The 20,734-nt window shown below is 39.3% G+C and overlaps 1 protein-coding gene across 1 annotated transcript; it reads left to right on the top strand.

Moving 5' to 3' along the window:
- The first annotated feature begins 40 nt into the window (after nt 1-40).
- On the top strand, nt 41-13,154 carry LOC135480692 (dynein regulatory complex subunit 7-like). The gene is made up of 17 exons (XM_064760597.1): nt 41-492; nt 2,088-2,259; nt 2,685-2,810; nt 3,097-3,291; nt 3,917-4,075; nt 4,257-4,475; nt 5,531-5,650; nt 6,193-6,268; nt 6,528-6,656; nt 7,021-7,149; nt 7,905-8,137; nt 8,457-8,672; nt 9,157-9,267; nt 9,738-9,848; nt 10,651-10,845; nt 11,383-11,522; nt 12,858-13,154. The coding sequence occupies exons 1-17, from the start codon at nt 272-274 to the stop codon at nt 12,937-12,939; spliced, it is 2,634 nt and encodes an 877-aa protein (XP_064616667.1). The 5' UTR covers nt 41-271; the 3' UTR covers nt 12,940-13,154.
- Nucleotides 13,155-20,734: the final 7,580 nt, after the last annotated feature.

Here is a 20,734-nt window from a genome sequence, read left to right as displayed (position 1 = left end):
CGCGATGTTGTTGTTTTCTTTCTGACCACGTTGTTCATCGCTCTAGCTTGACTAAAATCGCCGCGGTAAATCACTGTCACCAAAATATACTTGACAAAAACTCTTTTGCATTTTACGACACTCAAAACACGGGAAACTACATTTTCGTGTAGACAGCAGACGCACTGAGACAAGCGACAGGAGCAGTTGTGTGGTTTGGAAATCATGGTCGCTTGACAGTTCGACAAGTTACGAGTACGTTTAATTTTCAGAAAGCAGGCAACAATTCAACATGACAGCTGATTCTGAAGCAGGGGAGAAGCAACCCGTGGATTTGGCAGAAAATGAAAAGACGGAGCAGGAGAATGAAAATGCTAACCCAGAAAGTCATACTGCGCAAGCAGAAAATCCAACTGCAGAAGATAATGGTCCCGAACAGGAGCTGACACCCGAAGTTGAGGCGTTGAAACAAGAACTGGCCAAAATTTCAGTCACCACTCCATCAGTATTACAGTAATTTTTTTTCGTTTCGTTTAAATGTAATATTACGTGTGTGAATGGTTCGCATTATATAAATGTCCATGTAATAGTTAATAGGTGATGTTGTTTTTGGAAGCTTTATATTAGACTTGCATTTAAAGCCAGTGGCAATGGTCACAATGCCAAAGGCAGTGGTAGGAATGTAGGTTAAGACGCCTGCTAGTCAAAACGCCTGCACACCCACCCTGATGTCTTTTAGATCATCTCGAACTACCGTGACTGAAAACACACGATTAACCTCAGTCTAAGATTAAAGACCGTTTTTAATCAATTGGTGCCCACTTCGTATAGAGTTAGATAAAATTGACAATAACACAAGGCAAAAGTTTATTTGCTGTTTGCCCTGTAGTTTTGGGGGTGGTTTTGGCAGGTAATGTTTTTCACATTGAAGTCATTTTATGTGCAGACACCTTATGCTCCCATGCTCTTGGTAAAGACATTGGCAGTAAGGTGTTAACTAAGTACCATCTATGGATTAGTGTTTGTGAGCATCAAATTTAATCTAGTGTGAGAACTATAAAAGCATAAGATGATCTCTGTTGACATTTTGACACCTGTAAAAGGAACAAATTGTCCTAGACTACATTCAAACAACTTGTCATTTGAAATCATGTAATGTTTCAGATTTTTTCGCTTTTACAGGCGAATTTTGTGATTTTTTTGTGAAAATCTGCCAAGTGTGTCCGTACCGGCGACGGCGTATTTCGCAAGCAATCTTGTTCCGTCCCGAAATTCACTTGTATTAAATATGCCAGATACTAGTGACGAAATACACTGGCCAGTGATTTCACTCGGTCCGCGTAGAGTGTTGACTCCAGCAACTTGCGGCGCTTGAGACGATCAAGCTGACCAATCAAGCAACACAGAATTGTGTTGAGCTGTGAAATTTTGCTTGTGTGACATGGTTTACTTGGTCACATGACATAACCTACTGACCACAATAAATGGAAAAATCTGCCTAGTGTGTCTGCAGCTATGCTGTGAATATCGTGGGCAAACGAGCGAAATGTAATTCAACTAGCTAAAAACTAGCAAAATCTCTCTCCTTATTTAACATTCTGACATTTACATTGTTGGTTGACATGTCAGAAATATAAAATGTTTAGTAAGTACCTTGGTATTGCTACTGAGATAACTTAGCTAGCTAAATGATCTAGCTCCCTGCTTATTTAACATTCTGACATTTACAGTGTCGGTCAACATGTGAGAAATATGAATGTTCAGGTAGTACATTTAACACTGTTGAATAAGGTACTGAGAGTGACTGCAAAAATTTGAATTTCACAATGAACGTCTAAGATGGATGTGGGTCCACACCAAACAAAGCCATTGCCCAATTCTTTACGTTTCACCACAACAGTTAATTACTTGCGAGCAAGAACTGATGAGAAACTTGGAATTTAGTTCCGTTTAACCTAACTTAATCCAAATACTAGCCATAAAGCTGAAATATAATGTTCTTCAAGAATATGCTTTCTTAACTTTTATGACACTCGCTGAAGTATGTTTAATTCACTTACATCCTGATAATTGCCACACTGATAAAATTATTTTCGTTGTTTTTTCAGAAACCCGGAGATAATTTTTAATCCAGATGATTTTCCTAACTCGTACAAATTCAATCTGCCTAAAGAAAAGTTGGTATTGCAGTATGCTGAAAACTTTCGCAGGCAGTATGTACATCTCTACCGGGATCGTAAACCTCTTTTTCTTAACCCTCTTAATGAGTGCAATACAGAGGTGAGCACTTGTTGGAGATAACTGTACCCATTTTAACATACTTAATTTTGTGATGTGGGAGTGGAATGGGATAAGAAGTGCGATATTTATTACATTTTAAAGCAGGTAAATGGTACAAATGTGATCTGTGACAGCTGATGTATTTTTCTGAAGGAGGTATATAACAAAACCAGATGTATAGTTCCATGTTGCTGTTAGAATGACTTTTAAAAGGCAGCCTACACCAAAATTTCAAAACTTTATATTGACAAGAAACCAAAGAAAATGCAGATCATATAATAAACTGTAATCTTTCAGCTCATTGTCCCTCATTCCGCTGTCTTGTAAATAAATTAGTACTGGGCTTAAAATCATAAAGTCCAATAACAGGCAGATATACATCAAAACGTGATGAGTAAATTGTCTGTCAACATTGTATATTTCAGAAACTTGTATCCACAACGATCCGAACAACTCAGCTTCAGTACCAGGAGCTGTATGACTGGGATGGAGCAGCTGACTTTGTAGCAGATTATCTCCACATCAAAACACTCGAGCCTCCGTATGATTTGGTAACTGGAATTTTTTTCTTATACTTAATGATTGATCTTGTAGTCTTCAGTTTAGTTTTAAGTTTAGTTTTTTGGTAGTCAGAGTTGTTAGTGTTCGGGACCCAAATGCCTCTTTGTTTTACACAGAAACAACCTTCAAGTCTTCAAGATGTTTTCCGATGTTACAGGGAATGTACGTGTCCTATCAACATCATTGTCTTGCCATTTATTATTTAAATCCGTGCACCGCATGTTCTTTTCGCTGAATTGTTAAAATCAAATTGAGTCAATGTTTTTTCTGTTTCAGCCTAGGACGCTCTTTTCCCCAGTGACAGTATTAAAGAGGCAAGAAGGCACATGTTTTGAGTACAGTACACTGCTAGTGTCTCTCTTAATCGGAGCTGGCTATGATGCACACGTTGTCAGTGGATATGCTACCAGGGAGATCTGCCTTGCTGATGAAACAAGGGATATTTGCCCTTTACTTAAGAAAAAGGCAGAGGTAATTGGAATTTTTTGTGTTCACAATTCTTGTACAACCACTGAACAGAGTGATAAGACTGATTAAACTGTAAGAGAAACATGTGAGCCTGTAAAATGGTTTCTAAAAGCCAGCATTATGGACCATATTCATTCTTCGAGTTTGCTTTAGTGTTGGTACAGTCACTGTTAACTAGAACTCCACTTAGGTCATGGTCAGCCCCTACAATGTGGACAAAGACTTGTGTGACAAAGCTACAGTCTAGAGCAGTCAAATATTGACGGCACCTGTGTTTTTGTCAACTCTCTGATACTTTTGTCAGATGTTATGTGATTCCTTAATTATTTTATTTATATAAACTTTCAGTTTAAATTGCAGACAAAATTATTTAAAGAAAAGCATTGATCATCATTATCAGTTAAAATTAGCACCCAATGAAATCAAAACCTTTTACAGAAAACGTTTTTATAACTTCCATTAAAAGTGTATCCATACAACATGCTATCCAGTGTATTGTATACGGTGGCCTGTTATCATATGCAGGTAAATCTGATATTTTGTGGGAATTGGATCTGTCTAACAGAATAATGACACAATAAAGTCAAGTTTGTTTTAGAACATTAATCATTTGGATTTCTTTATGTAGACGAAAGAGGAGGAAACAACAAAAGAGTGGAAGAAATACACTGTTAAGCCACCTCGAGATCTGCGGAGTAAATTTGAGCTGAAGATGGAGAAGCGAAAGCAAGATGAAGAGGCTGCTGAGGCTGCCAAGAGACGTGAAGAAGAGGAAGAAAAACAAGCTGTAAGCTGTTGTCCATGTATCTTATCTATAGGATTTTATGAAATCACAGTCAACTGTGAAAGGTGTGTCAAAGTTAAATTGGTACAAGAAGTATGACTCATTTACATAAAAGGATCACATAATGGTGATGGAGGAGCCCTAAAGATGCTTATTTACTTTGATTTTATTTTACTGTAATTAGGAGCTGGAGAAACCCCCGCCAGACCCTCTCCATGGACTGAGGATACACTCATGGGTGCTGGTATTGGCTGGTAAACGTGATGTCCCCGAGAGTTTCTTTATTGAACCATTCACTGGGAGGTGTTACCCTCTAGAGGCCAGCTGTTACCTGGGTATAGAATCATTGTGGAATCATCAGAACTACTGGGTGAACATGCAGGACTGCTCTGAAGGTGTTAAGGTAAGAATATCAGGAGCACTATGTTCCCTTAGGACGGATGTTTCATCTGTCCACATCTGGTGCTTTCGTAAGTTGCCTCCCCTTGGATGATGACATTTCATTACCTTTTTCAGTAATGTGGTTATCTCTCCTTGTAGGTAAACAACAGGCATTTCCATCTTGAGATGAATCACATGAGCACTTGTAAATTCTCCTACTTTACCTGAAGAGACATAATACAGGAGGAACTAATGTTATAAATGTTTTCAGGCTTTTTTAATTAATAATACATATATAACACAATATTACTGACATAATTTAGAATGACGTGTGTTAGTAATAACCATCTCACTGAAAGGGACAGAATATGGCCTTTTTTTTATTATTACAGATATTTTGTGGAAAAAATAAGAATGATATTATTATTATTTTTTTTTTTATTTTTTTATTTTTACAAGGTCATTTATATAGCCCTCATGGCCCAGGCATATAACTTGGAATTTAAAGAACTGATCAGAATTCATACAGACATTTTAAATCCACTGCAATACTTGTTAACATTTACCAGGGGACAATATACACAAACGTATCCCCACCCCCTCCCATATATACCATTGATTATTTTAAATTGAATATATAGCGATGGTAGTTTTACACTATGATATATTAGAACATCAACCAGTAGTGTTATTTTATAAACTATACCATGGTATAATTGAACACATGATGGAAAATTTCTACTTAATTATTAATAAACGAGGAGGAAAATAGATTGAACATTCACATAAAACGTAATACTACCCAAATACTTGAATGGTATTAAAAAACAAAAAGATATATCTTGGTGCTTGTTCGTCTGAAAGAGTTGTCTGCCTTGAGTAGGCTATTAAACACCCTATTCACTCAAACTTGTCTGGCATAACTTGACAGAGTGGACAGCTGCCAGTGTCTCATGTGCATGTACAGCACCGTAAACAACACTACATCAAGGACTGCTAGCGGCCTTTTTACAAGGAAAGTGTAGATTTAGCAGATGTGTAAATACTGATATAGTATGTGGCATGGTCTGATTGCAGGGAATGAGTTATGATTTGGGAGACTGCACAAAATGGGAGTTCATGTTTCCCACAAATGAGAAACCGTTATTGCTAATCCCTGATCCACACCATGAGGAGTTTCTGGATGAAGATGAGGAGGTATGCACTGTATTGTAATATCTCATGAAACTTAAGTTTAACCAGATTTTGAAATAAAGTTGTATCATTATTTGTCTCTGTGTTAATTTCCTTAGGATTGGGTGTCTCAGTGACACTGGCTGAACCATGTTCTGAAATTTTGTCTGATGACTGATTTTTTGATGTGGTTTGATTTATGTCATGCTCTCTCTTGCCAAGTGAACTGTTGCTAAGTCCACACATCCTGACCTGTGTACATTGTTGTATGTTGCTATTTCCACCTGTCAGGATTAGCTTTAATAACGTATCTTGGTAAAAAATAGTGGTTTGTGAATAATTTTTTGATAGTGCTGACCTTGTCATAAGTAAAATATGTTGTGTGTTTTGGCTTAGGGTAAAACAGAAAACCAGTTGATGAATATTCATCATGTGTTCATATGCCTATTTCCACTTTTAAGATCTTTGTATGTCTTCACGATCTGTGAACTAGATCTGTGGAGTGGATGGGAGAAAGAAGAGTGATGTTTACATTTTTATTTTGTTTTTGAATTTGTTTTTTGCAGGAAGCTGTAGATGATATAGAGAAGCATCTAGACATGCCTCCTTCCTGGGTGGAACCCATTCATATCAGCCTGGAAGGTCTGTATCTGTCAGGTTAAGATTTATGTGCATTTTAGTGTAGTTTTCTTTCTGGTTATTTTGCTTTCTTTCTAATATATTGACATCATCAAATTGCAGACATGTGTAGAGAATATAATACCTCATTATTGATGGATTAGCCTGCCTTGACTAAAATCCAACTCGTAAATGTAAGGGCTAGATTTAAATGTTTTTTCAGTTTATTCACCATGAGTGAAGCCATGGTAATCCAGTAACTCAGATTTGCCATTTCTTTCAGATTTTCAGACAAGATGTCCAAAAGGGAAGAAAACAAAGTACTACAAGAGAGCCAAGCTGGAGAAGTACGCTTCATACTTAAACAAAGATGGATTGGTGTCCAGGCTGTCATCATATGAGGACCAGGAATGTGTGTATACATACCCAGACTTATTTTATCATTTTTGTGTGCTTGCCAAAGTACTGAGCCTTTTTCGGCACAACTTGGTAGTTTCTTTACAAGATCAGCATTTGCAATAGTATACAAAACAGAAGAATTGATGTTGTTAATTATTTCTTTTGAAGTTTTCTTCTGTTTGAAAATAAAAGTGTATGTAAAGATGTGTCGGTATTTTACCTACACTCAGATTCTCTGGTAATATTTTGTCTTTTATTTTGCGTTTTATTTATTTCTTTTGACACCCTTTCTTAACTGGATACAAAATATGCCCATTGTGTTCATCCTGGTTTGATTACCTCAATTACTAAGTAGAACGTTTTCCTTTTGCTGACAGTGAAAGATCTGGTGTTAGTGAAGGAGTATTTTGAGCATCGCATGGACAAACTGTACACTAGATGTCACAACCATCGCACAGGCTGGATCACAGAGTATTTCTACCCAGGTCGACCCAGGTGCCTCAAAGGTACGTACATAGGTTACAAGGGAATCATACCATGCATTCATACACAGCTGGATTTGAAGGAACAACCTTATTGTATATGGACAACAACAGCTTTTATAGATGGTGGTTGTATTACACTGTCACTACAGTTGTGGTCCTAGTGCTGTGTTTGCACCAAATGTCATCCTGTCTTTTGGCGAAGTTAGTCGTAAAGCTAGACTGTCATCAGTGTGAGACTACAATGTAGGTGGAATCTGTCGCTGCCTTAAATAATGTGATTTTACCGTCAAAATCTATCCCGTTGGCCAATTAGCCTGACCATCTCTTTCTTCACGCATTTAGCTGTATATATTTTGTAGAATACCAGGAAATTTGCAGATAATAAGCTAGCTAAGCATTTCCTTTGGTGTTATCCATATATTGTCCTTTGTGCCTGACATGAATAATTATTATTATTGCATTGTGAATCAAGGACTAATCCTCTTATGGGGAACATGTCATTAGACAGCTCTGGCTGCAGCACACCTTGAGCACACTTTGAGCATCTCACTACAACGCCACATGACATATCACCTGCTGAGAGTGGAGTTGTTGAAGTGATCTGTGAATATTGCGAGATGTAATTACTATTTAGCATACATATGTATTAGGTGTCATGAATATGCATAAGAACTGTTCAAATTTGCAACTTGTACTCTGATTGGAAGGGTTTCCTAGGTTTTAATGTGGAATGTGGTCAGTATTTGTGAGCAGTGTTTACCCTTCTCATGTTGCAGAGCACACATACAGACTGAGTGCTCCCATGACAGAGAGCGATCGCACTATGCTGTTTTACCATGAGGCTCGCGTAGATGGCTTGTACAAGCGCCTAGAGTCCCCCACAGAAATGACTGAGGAATACATAGACAGAGATGACTTCCTGTACTATAAGTATGTGGAGTTTGGCAAGCGGCCCAAGAAGTTTGGACCTCAGGATTCCTCTGCCCTAGCTAATGCCAGGCCAGTTTTGGTGAGCCTACTATATAGAACACCTTCGCCAGTACCATTGATCTGTGTGTGTGGAAAACGGTACAACTACAATCCTATGAAATACACATATACCTGATTATGATTAATATTTCTTCTATACAATAATTCAAATACGCAAAATTTTGTCTCTGATAAAGTTACTCATTTTGGCTGATTGCGAGAATTCTGCTGGTCATAGAAAGATTGGTTTACGGTTTGTTTGGAATGTCGGATGATATCCTACTTGAAAGCTGTTAGTTACAACAGCAAAAGTAATATTTTGTTATCTTTATTTGCCTTTACTTTTGTGCATTTTGCAGAAAATGATTCAAAGATTTCACCGCAACAAGTCAAAGTCTGCTCATGAAGATGTGGCTGAGTTAGTGTTCTTGGTGTCAGAAGATCGTATTCAGTTGACCTACCACACAGAGGAGAAACGCATAGCTTCGTCCACCCGGGAGTTTATCAAGCCGGCCAACTGGGATGAGAAGGGGGCCGCTCTGTCCATGAGCAATGACATGCACACCACATTTCAGGTAATGGGCTTTTATGTGGGGGTTAAAACTCTCACCAGCCCTGTTGTACTTCTTTCCAAAATAAAGAAGTCAAAATAAAAATAAATAACATTGTTAAACTTTTATGATGCTGGAGAAGCACACAAATTTCATTCTATTTATTTTTCTGCCATACTTATAAAGAGGAAACTGGGCAAGGCCTGGATAACCATCACACCACTCCAAGTGCCTGACAAATCACCCAACTTCAGACTGGAGCTGGATTTGAACTTGCAACCTAATTGGTCAAGGGCAGATCTTCTTCTGGGGCAGCCCATTACATGGTTCGCATGTTGATAGCATCTCTTTTATTCTCTGAAGCCTTTTGTTACCATATCATCAATTTTAACACTAATTAGTAAAACAGTATTCTCCGTCCACTCGGAATATTCAAAGTGTCATGTGACGTTTTGACTTTTTGTCTAATCGTACTCAGAATAATAGGTAAAGAATTATTTTTGGACAGGTTGACCCCAACAGCGCACCTTACAAGCAGGTGGAACAGTATTTGACATTACTGGACCTTCTTAAGTCTGAGGAGAAATCCAAGGAGAGGGTGCGGGAATCAGAAGAAGAGGTTGGTATTGTAGATCTCTATAACGACTCTGTTATAACATGGCTTATTTTTCCTCGAAGCAGTAGTAAGCATAAGTGATACAAGTACTGTGGCTACCATACCAGGATTGCTAGCCAGACTTTTTCTCTTTGCCATATTGCTAATGAACCATGGTTTGATGTGCTTGCATCTAGTTGATGAATTTATTTGTTTATTTATTTGATTGTTGTTTTACGCCGTACTCAAGAATATTTCACCTATACGACAGCGGCCAGCATTATGGTGGGTGGAAACCACGCAGGTTGCTAACAGATCTTCCCATGTAAGGCTGGACCTGAACTCACAAATTCAGAAAGAATGTTAAGTTACTCTGTGAAGTGTATGGTTTGTCTAGAAACAATTCTACTGAACGCTGTAGTCTGGGTGTAACTTTTTGGTCCAAATCATTATGATCATTCTGTACCAGACTTTGCACGTGTCCATCTGTACAGGTCAGGGAAATCCTCAATGACCGAACACGAGAAGAGAACACCTCAGAACTGGAGATTTCTGTCTATGACACCCAACGTAATGAGAAGGCCAAGAAACACCGTAAGGAACTGGTCAGTATGAAGTTTTTTATCATTTGCTTACTTGATTGGTATTTGAACGCTGACCTCAAGCATTTTCATTTAAATGACAGTAGTGAAATATATGAGGGTATGAAACTGCAGTGCTCAGAGTAAACCAGTCCTTTGGCAGGTAGCAGAGAGACCTCCAGATTTAAAGGGAACTGCAAATGTTTTTGATCTGAAAGCGAAAACCAATTTCAGATTGTGTTACATTTTTCTTTTTAAATGAAGATATGCAGTTTGGCTTGCATGGGCCAGAAATTAATGACACATACTGGAATAGTGTGGCTTGTTCTCTTAAGGTTTTGGAATACAAATATTGTCAAAATGGCTTTTGTTCATTTGTCTAATACGTGGATGACAGGAACCACCAATGACTGCACAATGTCTTAAAAGCAAAGGGAGATAAGCGCTATACATTTTCTGTAGGTTGCATTTGACACCTGAAAATTTATTATAAAAATATTCCTTGAATTATTTTCACAAAGTAAACTTTCACACACAATTGTTCACAACAATTTTTGCCAGAATTGCAGTCAACCTTCAGTGGTGTTGCTAAACTTTTGAGATCTGGACCTGGATTGGCTGTGGCGAAAATAACAATTTGTCACCATGAGTGAAAACTAAAAATAGTGACAAAACATGATGTCAGTGTATTGTGGCAGAGTGAGGTTGTTTTGACAGCTCTACAGTATCATTTTAACTGCAAGGATAGACAACAAAGATATGAATGGTGAAAAACCTGAATAAAATATCTCAGTTAAGCCAGCAGTTTGTTTTTGGTGCTTTTTAGGAGCGTCTTCAGAATGAGGAGAGGATCAGGAAGCAGGAGATGGAGCTGGATTACCTGGCCCCCTTCCTGGCTAAGATTGGAGACCCACCCCGCATTGCCAAGGAGCAGGCCTTCTCCCTCAAGGAGGACTGTCTGGGAGATCTCAAAATGAGGCTGATAGACAAAGCCAATCTCATCCAGTCACGCTTTGAAAGTGTAAGAGTGTAAATCAATCACATAAAATCAGTCTGACTCCAAATACTGAGTCAGGTTTTTACACTATTTTTGCACACATTGTAGCCATCGTCAGGAATATAGCTACATTTTGGCTTCATAGTGTCAAGATGTAGAACATTTAGAATACATGTAACTTCAAGAGTTACTCACTCATTTTCTTCTTTGCAAAAGTGATTTGTGGTTGTACTCTACCTAGCTCAGTGGTCAAAAATTTCATTTATACAGTCTGCTTTTTCATGTAAATTAAATCTGTGATGAAAGTGTATTAGGAACAAAGAATTCCTGGAACTTACAAGAAAAAAATTTGTTCATAAACTTATAATTTGTAGCCATTGGTTTATAGGGAAGGGTTTTACCAAGAATTCACCTGATTCAAGCCTTTCCTTTACTGAGATTATCATTCTGTTGGGCTTTACATATACATGTACTATCATCCTTTCTAAGATGTTGACATTAAAATTTTGTCAGTGAATACATGCGTCACTATAATATGTGTTGTGTTTGTTGTGTTTGCAGGAGACACAGGAGTTACAGAAGAAGCAGTCCTGGTACCAGCAGAACCAGGTGTCTATGTCAAAGGATGATGAAGAGGAGTATCTCAACTACTGCAGCGAGGCCATGTTCAGAATCCACATACTGGAGCTCAGACTTAACAGGTAACTCACCAACACTCAATCTTCGATTCACTTTCCCAAAATATCTTGTCTAATTTCTTGTTTTTGCCTCTCGGCCAGAATTTGCCTAGAGGTGTTCTTAAAGCAGTTGGCATCCAGCCAGCCATCTGTCGATTTGTTTGTAAACACACTGTCATCTCCACTCTCAGGCTGGTAGCCAGCATTACCCCTGTTGGCACCACTTATTCATGTATACTTACTAATAGAAATTTTCTTAAACCTTGGTCAGTTTTCTCTAAGTTATTGGGGTCATTTAAGTTATATTCTCTGACAGACTTGTAAGCACAATATCTCTTTAACTTGAGTCAATTTTTATTGGTGTTGTTCTACCTCATATGCACTAAGAACCGTTTATTTTTCATTGACCTTAACCTGTTTTTTCAAAGTTGTTAGTATTTTGTTTTTTGGGGTAAATGTAGTTAAAATGAAAAAGGTTTTAAGTGAGTTTCAAGACAAGCTATGAAAATTGATTTACACAGAGATGATTGTGAAAGTGGGTGGAGGAAAACATGGTACAATAATATATACAGGTGTACCACATGTATTTCCTAAATAAAAGCCCACACCAATTTTAGTCTGAGTCTTTCAGACATAAGATAATGTCATTTTTAAAGGTACATTGGTTTTCTTTTAAATGCTCTATCTTTTATGTAAAGCCGTGTTCATGTGGTGCAGTTATAAAGTCAACATATTACATTTGACTAGATGGATGAAAATAGGATGTACCATTTTAAGAAATTTTTAGCATTCATTAAATGGCATTGTCTGAATGCTGTTCATGACATACACTTCTGTTTTCATTTAACTCGTTGAATTTATCAAGTTGATGCAACCAGCGCAGTGCATGTACATGGCTGTTAGCAACAGAGTATTTGTTGAGATGACTTTCAGATGCTGGAATGTTCTCCTGAAATGATGAAGTAAAGACTTCAGTAACTTTTCAGATTTTTATGCTTTTGTACACTTCCTGTGTTGCCTGTCTGTGAATTTTGTCAGGCTTATTGGTCAAGTGCAGTTATATGTTCAAACAATATGGCTTGTTCACTTTAATTTCTGAAATACTGTGACACATGTCATAATGGCCTTGGTTTATTCATCTGGCTGTCAGTGATGTGATAATATGAGTGGCAGGGACCACCAATGATGTCACAACATTCTGAAAACATTTTCCGTACAACTCTATCAATCGCAGTTGTAAATGATTGCTATTAATGATACTTGACAAGTTATTTTCACAAAGAAAATTTTGACAGTCTTAAATACAATAACATGCATTGTTGCACTAGACCTTTAATGATTTGTGTTTTTTGTTTGTAGGCACAAGGAGATGGCCCCTCATAAGTACATGGCCCTGGAGCAGAAACTGAGAGCAGATCCACGCCTGGCAGAGCATTTCTAAATATTCACCCTACATGACTGTGGAGTCTCTAACCTCATGTGATTGTGACATCAAAGTGCCTGCTATGTAACACACAAGACTGGCTGTCTTCAACATGTGACTGTGATACATTTTAAAACAACTCCCATTTAAATATAGACAATGATATTTAAATTATGGTAATAAAGACATCAGAGGTGTATTGCAAAATAATATTTATTGAATAAAGACATTGTACAGAGAAAGGTAGTTGTTTCCTTGCATTTGTAATGTATTCCAGTGTTTGTTTACAAATATATCATGAGAGACGAGACAGTACTCCCCACATTGTCTTACACAGGGAATTTGTTCATTCCTGTGCTCTCACTTTTCACAGTCAATGACAATATTAAGCAGTCGATGCTTTTTGCGCGGTCACTAGGCCACATGTCTTCGACCAATATGTTTTGCATATCTATACATCAGACGCTGGGATCAAGAAGCGATCTTAGACTTAAGTCAAGATTTCAAATCTCTGTGAAATTGTTATTTGTTAGGTAATAAGGTCAAAGTATTGCTTCTGGAAAAGTTATTGTAAAACAAATTTCAGCTAAAGTAATGGATAAGAACATACATTTAGTTTAATGATTGATAGGTAAGTCTAAGATGGCTTCCTGATCCTGGGGCCAGATGTCAAAAAGTTGTTAGTAACTTGGCAAAAGGCAGTGGATTTATACATCAGGCTTGTATAAGTGAAAAGTTCATTTGATCAAAAATTTAGCATGATGCTTTCCTGCAAACATTTGCAGGGTGACCTCTGACAAGGTGTATCACTGATAATACTGACCTGGAGGACACCTGACAAGATGTACCACTCATCATACTGACCTGGGTGAACTTAACAAAAATTTAGCAATAATCAGACTGGCCTGGCTGACCCCTGACAAGATGTACCACTGATCATACTGACCTGGGTGACCCCTGACAAGATGTACCACTGATCATACTGACCTGGGTGACCCCTTACAAAATGTACCACTGATCATACTGTGACGAAATTACAGATGTGATTGACGAAGAAATGTAGGAGTAAAGAAATGACCATCCCACGAGAGACACTCGAGGGATAATTATTATTCAGATAATTAATTCTGAAAGGGTGGGGCAAAGCTACTGAACAGACTTACCATTACCTAAGGCTTATTTGGTTTTCCTCTCTCTTGTGTCCGGAACAGGAGAACAAATGCCATACAGCATTTACAACGTGAATTGACTGGTTATAGTAGCCTACCATACTTACGGTCACATATGGTGGAAAATTTACCAGAGGTTCTACATACAACATACATTGCTGTGCAACTTAATAAACTGTTGGACCCTTTATCACTGTTTTATTGGTTTATTGGTGTGGATTTCTATGTGATATCCAAAGTCCGGTCGATTCCTAATTAAGCCATACCAAACCTGGATTAGGTTATTAATACCAGATTGGAGTGGTGGATCGGCCTTGATGTATAAACTCACTGACTAGTGTATTCATATCGGCTGGTTGAAGTCAATTAGTCCAACTGGGTTGTACTTTGTAGACTGATCAATACCGCAGGCCTACCGCCCCGTTCCACGTTAGAATTGGTGGCATCGTAGTGGAGTACATAAAACTGGTAAATAACTTATCTCACAAAATAACAAAAGGGCTTACAAATATAAACTTTGGTAGGGCAACACTGCCAAAAGAAAGTGGTTGAAAGATTGTTTTTATGACACCAAACCAAACGATAAAGGTGTGTGGAAAGCTCTGGGGACAGTGACGTAATTTTAAACTGTGGTCCTGAGCTAGTAGAAATATCATCGAAGCAAGGAAATAACTTGCGTTTGTAACTATACTGAGGTGTTTTGTTCTGATGTTAGAGATGTAAGACCTCCAGCTTCGTAGTATCCTGAAAAATTGAACGTAAGAGGGGAAAGGCGAGATATGTCTTTCAGAGGTACCGATAATGACGATCAACCCAGGCAGGGAAATTACCAACATGTAGGTGATAGATATGGAAACACTGGACTGAGTTTTCAGGGTCCACGATTTAAACATGTTGAGGATGACCAACGTGAGATTGGTATATTACCGGAATTGGGAACAGGTCAGGGTCAAGTAGCGATCAGCAATATGAGGCAAGGCGTTAGTTCCAAATGGAGAAGTTAACCGTAATCGAAAGTATAAAAGTCCCCCCACATTTGATGGTAATGCGGGTTGGCATGATCATTTAGTGCATTTCGAAATGGCCTCAGAATGGCCTTAGATCCACACCAACGTAAGGACTACCGACAACTAGTATCAGCGTTAACAGCTCGTTTTGAGCCGAAGAATCGATCGGAAATGTTCCGTGCTCAGATGCGCAGGCTGCGTAAAAAGTCTGAGCCCCTAGTGGAACTGGCATAAGATATTAGGCGTTTAATAAGGAAAGCGTACATGTTGCTTAAACTGAAACTAAGGAGAAAATTGTCTCGTGATGGATTCATTGATTCATTGAATGACTTTATTAGACTGAATTAGAATGGGCCATTTTTCAAGGTAAACCGAAAAGTCGGGAAGACGCTGTTAAGATTGTCCTAGAATATGAAGCGTTTCAGAATGTGAGAAATGCCACCAGTTAGAATGCAACAAGTTTTAGAAACAATCAGGGACGCTGGAGACCAGTTAGACAGTTGCCCCAGTCAAACTGTGCAAACCCTGGTTGATCGATTGGCCATTATTGAAACTAGGTTTGACAAAACTGCAGAAAATAAACCACGGAAGAGAAAAGGGAAATGTCAGTATTGTGGTATCTTGAGACATTGGAAATCAGAATGTTGTAAATTCAAACGGGATTCAGCAGTAAAGCCGGAGACGATAGCTGATTCTCTAAAAGTGGCTAATACCTCCGGCTAGTATTATAAAGTCAGGACCCAGCCACCAACAGAACCATGATGGGTTGTTCTTACAGTCAAAAATGAATGGTATAGATGTTAATCGTTTCCTGGACACAGGTTCATGTATTTCTGTCTTACATATCCGTAAATACTGGGAAATGATTGAGCTAGTCTCACTTGCTATGAAAACAGTGGAAGGCCAGATTAAGATGGCTGATGGAGGCTTATTTAACATTTTGGGACAGATGACTTCTGGGATAGTTATCACACCTACTTTAGCGGGTTACACAATCTATTACTACCCTTGACAATGACTTTTTGCATGGTAGCAATTGTACTTTGAACTTGGTTGCAGGAAACTTAATCACAGACAACCGCACTGTGCAGTGTATACTGGAGAGTCAGTTATCATCTAATTTTAGGGTGATGAAGGCTGAAACAGTGGTGATACCACCAAATACGGAGATATTGATTCAGGGTAAAATCAGTGACACCTCCTCTAACTCCATGGTAGGGACTGTGGAAACTTCTCAAAAGCTCAGTGCATCTAAGAAGTTAATGATAACTAGAGCCTTAATGGATCCGAGCAGGAGAGAAATATAAGTGCGGCTGGCAAATTTTCAAGATTCACCTCAAACACTGTAAAAAACATACTCACATTGCCGAGTGCAAAGCGGGCATGTTATCGTGCATATCTGAAGGAGACGGAAGTTGAGATACCCACAAGTCTCACTGATCAAAATCTATCTCCAAAACAGCAATTACAAAACGACAATTACTTGTTGATTATCATGGGGTAATTCCAAAAGGGAAGGATGATATCGGTTGCACGGATATTGTTTAAGCGTAAAATTAATACTGATGAGGCTGCTCCCATAAAAATGCACCCAAGGAGGTTGACATTTTCTAGACAACAGAATGTGGAATCTGAAGAAAAGTCTATGTTAGAAAAAGGTATTATTCAAAAGTCTTCCCACACTTGGACTGCACGAGTTGTTTTGTTCAAAAAGAAAGATAACACACTTCGTTTATGTGTTCACTACAGGTTTCTCCATATTGTGACTAGAAAAGACTCAGTTCCTAGGATTGATGATTCTCTGGATGCCTTAAGAAGATCAAAGTGATTCTCAAAAATAGACCTTAAGAGTGGATATTGGTAAGTTTCAATGAGTCCAGTAGACGCTGAGAAAAAGGCATTTACCACGTGCGGGATTTATCAGTTCAAGGTTATGCCCTTTGGCCTATGTAACGCGGCGGTCACATGTGAACGGTTAATGGGGGTGGTTCTGTCAGGATTAATTTGGAAAACATGTCTTCTGTACATGGATGATATCATTATATTTTCTAATAGCTTGAAAAGTATCTGGTCTGTTTATCGGAGGTTCTTGAGCGAACCGAAAAATCAAATTTTAAGCTTTTACCAAGCAAATGTCATCTGTTTCAGAGAAAGATAGAATTTCTAGGTCATGTGGTTTCCAGTAATGGGGTCAGTGCAGATCCGTCTGAGATAAGTGCTGTCAAAAACTGGCCATCACCTTCAACCACTACGGAAGTAAGAGCCTTCCTAGATACTTGTTCTTATTACAGATGATACGTCTAGGGGTTAGCAGACATTGCAAAGCCATTACAAGAACTCATTGAGAAAGCGACGAAATTCTCTTAGACGGATGCCTGTGAAATGACAGCCCAATGTTTTAAACAATTTAACGTAGATACACCTATCCTTGCTTATTCATCCAGTGGTATTGGAATTGGGGCGGTTTTGTCACAATGTGACGAGAATGAAATGGGGAAAGCCAAGGCTTATTTCAGTAGAACTTTAGGTAAAACAGAAACTTATTGTGTTACTCACAAGGAACTACTGCCCTGTAGTAGAGGCAGTAAAGCATTTTCATTACTATTTGTAGGGCTCAAAGTTTTTGATTAGGTCAGATCATAGGGCGTTCAGATGGTTGCTGAACTTCAAAAACCCATTAGGACCAAAGGCACGTTGGCTGGAAGTATTAAATACATATAGCTTTGAACATTGTACTTTAAACTGTATGGATATGCAGATGTCTCTCTAGAATACCTTACAGTGGGTGTTGGCATTGCATTCGAGAAGAGGAGAAGGATTTGCCAATGGACGTGAAAGTTCCATCAATCACTCGGTCGACAGCAATCTGTCAACCTGACCAAGACGGCAGTCTGAAGTGGTGCCAAAATATGAACAAGTAGGGAGATTAGAGAAGCACAGGTTCTAGATGTAACCATTTCCAAGGTTATATACTGGAAGGAAAATGGCGATTGACCGGCCTGGTCGGACATCTCTGGTAGAAGTCCTCTATTAAAGTCATATTTAGGGGCATTGGGATCGTTTGGAGATGGTAAACGGTGTGTTGTAGCGCAGGTGGTATGGATTAGGAAGTAAAACTTTACTAGAACTAGTGGTTACCAATAATTGGAGACAGGATATATTGGAACTACTACACAATACAATTGGTTCAGGTCATCTGGGGGTGAACAAAACTACCCGTCGCATGCAATAGCAGATTGTATTGGGTTGGTTATCAACAGGACATAGTAGAATGGGTTAAAAGATATAAGGATTGTCAAAGCTGTAGGGCCCCTGCCAAGAAATTCCCTGGGCCCATGAAACAACACGCGGTTGGTGGCCCACCAGAAAGAATCGCTTTAGATATTTTGGGATCGTTGCCTGAAACTAACCATGGAAACAAATATATCTTGGTAGTAGCTAATTACTTCACTCGCTGGACAGAAGCATATCATATACCCAACATTGAAGGTAGGACAGTAGTTGATGTACATAAATAAAACTACAACGACAGCCTTCCATCCACAGAGCGACGGGCTAGTAGAACGGTTTAACAGAACCTCTAAACAATGTTAAGAGAAGTTGTGGCAGAGGGTCCAAGGAACTGGGACAAAGTCATCACAATGGCGATTCTTGCTTATAGGTCAGCTGTTCATGACAGTGCAGACTTGTCACCAAACCTTATGATGTTTGAAAGAGAAGTTCATTACTGTTGGACAACCACCTGGTAAAAATGAAGTGAATGATGAAATCGAACACATACAAACAATTCGCAGCAGACTGTGGACCATTCATGGAAATGCGCGGCAAAACATGCAGATTGCAAGCGACAGACAAAAGAAATCTTATGACCCTCGTACCAATTTGCACATGTATTAGTGTGGTGAATTGGTCTTGATGTATGATAATCGTCGCAGAAAAAGGTTTTCACCTGAACTGCAAAATCCTTGGAAAGGACCTTGCCGGATCGTTCAGAGACTTTCTGATTTAGTGTACAAAATTCAGAAAGGGCGTTCCACCAGACCAAAGGTTGCCCACCACAATAGATTGAAACCGTATCTGACGTTAAGTCGAACTTTAAAATCGGGGCATTCAAAAGTGAAGTAGAGCAGAAGGTGGATATCGATGGGATGTTATTACGCATAACATATACATTAACCTTCAATGGCATTTATGAAACAATGGACAATAGATAAATTGTTGCTTTTTTACTTCTACAGATCAACTCTCAAATGAATGAATGGCGAAGAGCGCCACAAGAAAGACCGTTATGGTCCCACAGTGCGGTGCAGCCAATGCACCTACCAAGTGGCTTCAACCAGACTATACTTGCTATGAACACTTTAGACAGAGTTCATTGAGAATGGGGAGAGGTAGGAACATCAATGGGAACAAGGAAAAGTTTTATGAGGGTCGACAAAATCAATTTCGGGGATATCACATCCCTAGGAGACAAAGGAGATCCCCCTCGACCACCTATGATCCTTCTGTCTGCCTGCCTCCAATCTCCGCCATGTAGTCTCGACTACCTGTAATCCTTCTGTCTGCCTGCTTACAATTTCCCACATGTAGTCTGGACCACCTATGATCCTTCTGTCTGCCTGCCTCCAATCTCCGCCATGTAGTCTCCACCACCTATGGTCCTTTTGATAACTGATAGTTGCGGAGAAGAGACTATTGATGGTGGCGGAAGAGAAACGATTGATGTCGGCGGAGGAAAGATTGATCGTGGAACAGAGGCTATTGGTGGCGGCGGAGGAGAATCGATGAATACTGGCTGAGGAGAGACGATTGGTGGTGTCGGAGAAGCAGCGATAGATGGTGGGGGAGGAGAGACTATTTATGGTGGAGGAGAGAAGATTGGTGGTGTCGGAGAAGAAGTGAGAGACGGTGGAGGAGGAGAGACCATTGATGGAGGAAGAGAGACTATTTATGGTGGAGGAGAGCGATTTGTGGTTTCTGGGAAGAAGCGATAGATGGTGGGGGAGGAGAGACGATAGATGAAGGAGCAGAGACTATTTATGGTGGAGGAGAGTCGATTGTTGGTTGCGGAGAAGAAGTGATAGATGGTGGGGGAGGAGAGACGATAGATGGAGGAGCAAAGACTATTTACGGTGGGGGAGAGACGATTGCTAGTGGCGGAGGAGGAGTGACGATAGATGGAGAAGAGACTATTTATGGTGGAGGACAGTCGATTGTTGGTGGCGGAGAAGTGATAAATGGTGGGGGAGGAGAGACGATAGATGGGGGAGCAAAGACTATTTACGGTGGGGGAGTGATGATCGGTGGTGGCGGAGATGAAGCGATATATGGTGGGGGAGGAGAAGCGCTTGATCATGACAGTGGAGAAGTGACTGATGGAAGGGCGATTGATGATGAGGAGGGGAGGCGATTGATACTGTCGGAGGAGAGGCGATTTATGATGATGGAGGAGGAGAGGTTATTGATAGTGGAGGAGGAGAGACTATTGATGGAGGAGGAGAGGCAATTGATGGTGGCGAGGAGAAAGGATTGATAGTGGCGAAAGGGAGGCTATTGGTGGTTGAGAAGAACAGGCGATTGATCTTAGAGGAATCTTTCAGAAAATGTTCAAATTAAGTGCACATTAGTTTAAAGACT

This window comes from Liolophura sinensis, chromosome 1 (genome assembly GCF_032854445.1).
Source record: "Liolophura sinensis isolate JHLJ2023 chromosome 1, CUHK_Ljap_v2, whole genome shotgun sequence".
In the NCBI taxonomy this organism is placed as follows: Eukaryota; Metazoa; Mollusca; class Polyplacophora; order Chitonida; family Chitonidae; genus Liolophura; species Liolophura sinensis.
Note: the sequence above shows the minus strand (reverse complement) of the source record. Positions and strands in the feature narration are given on the sequence as shown.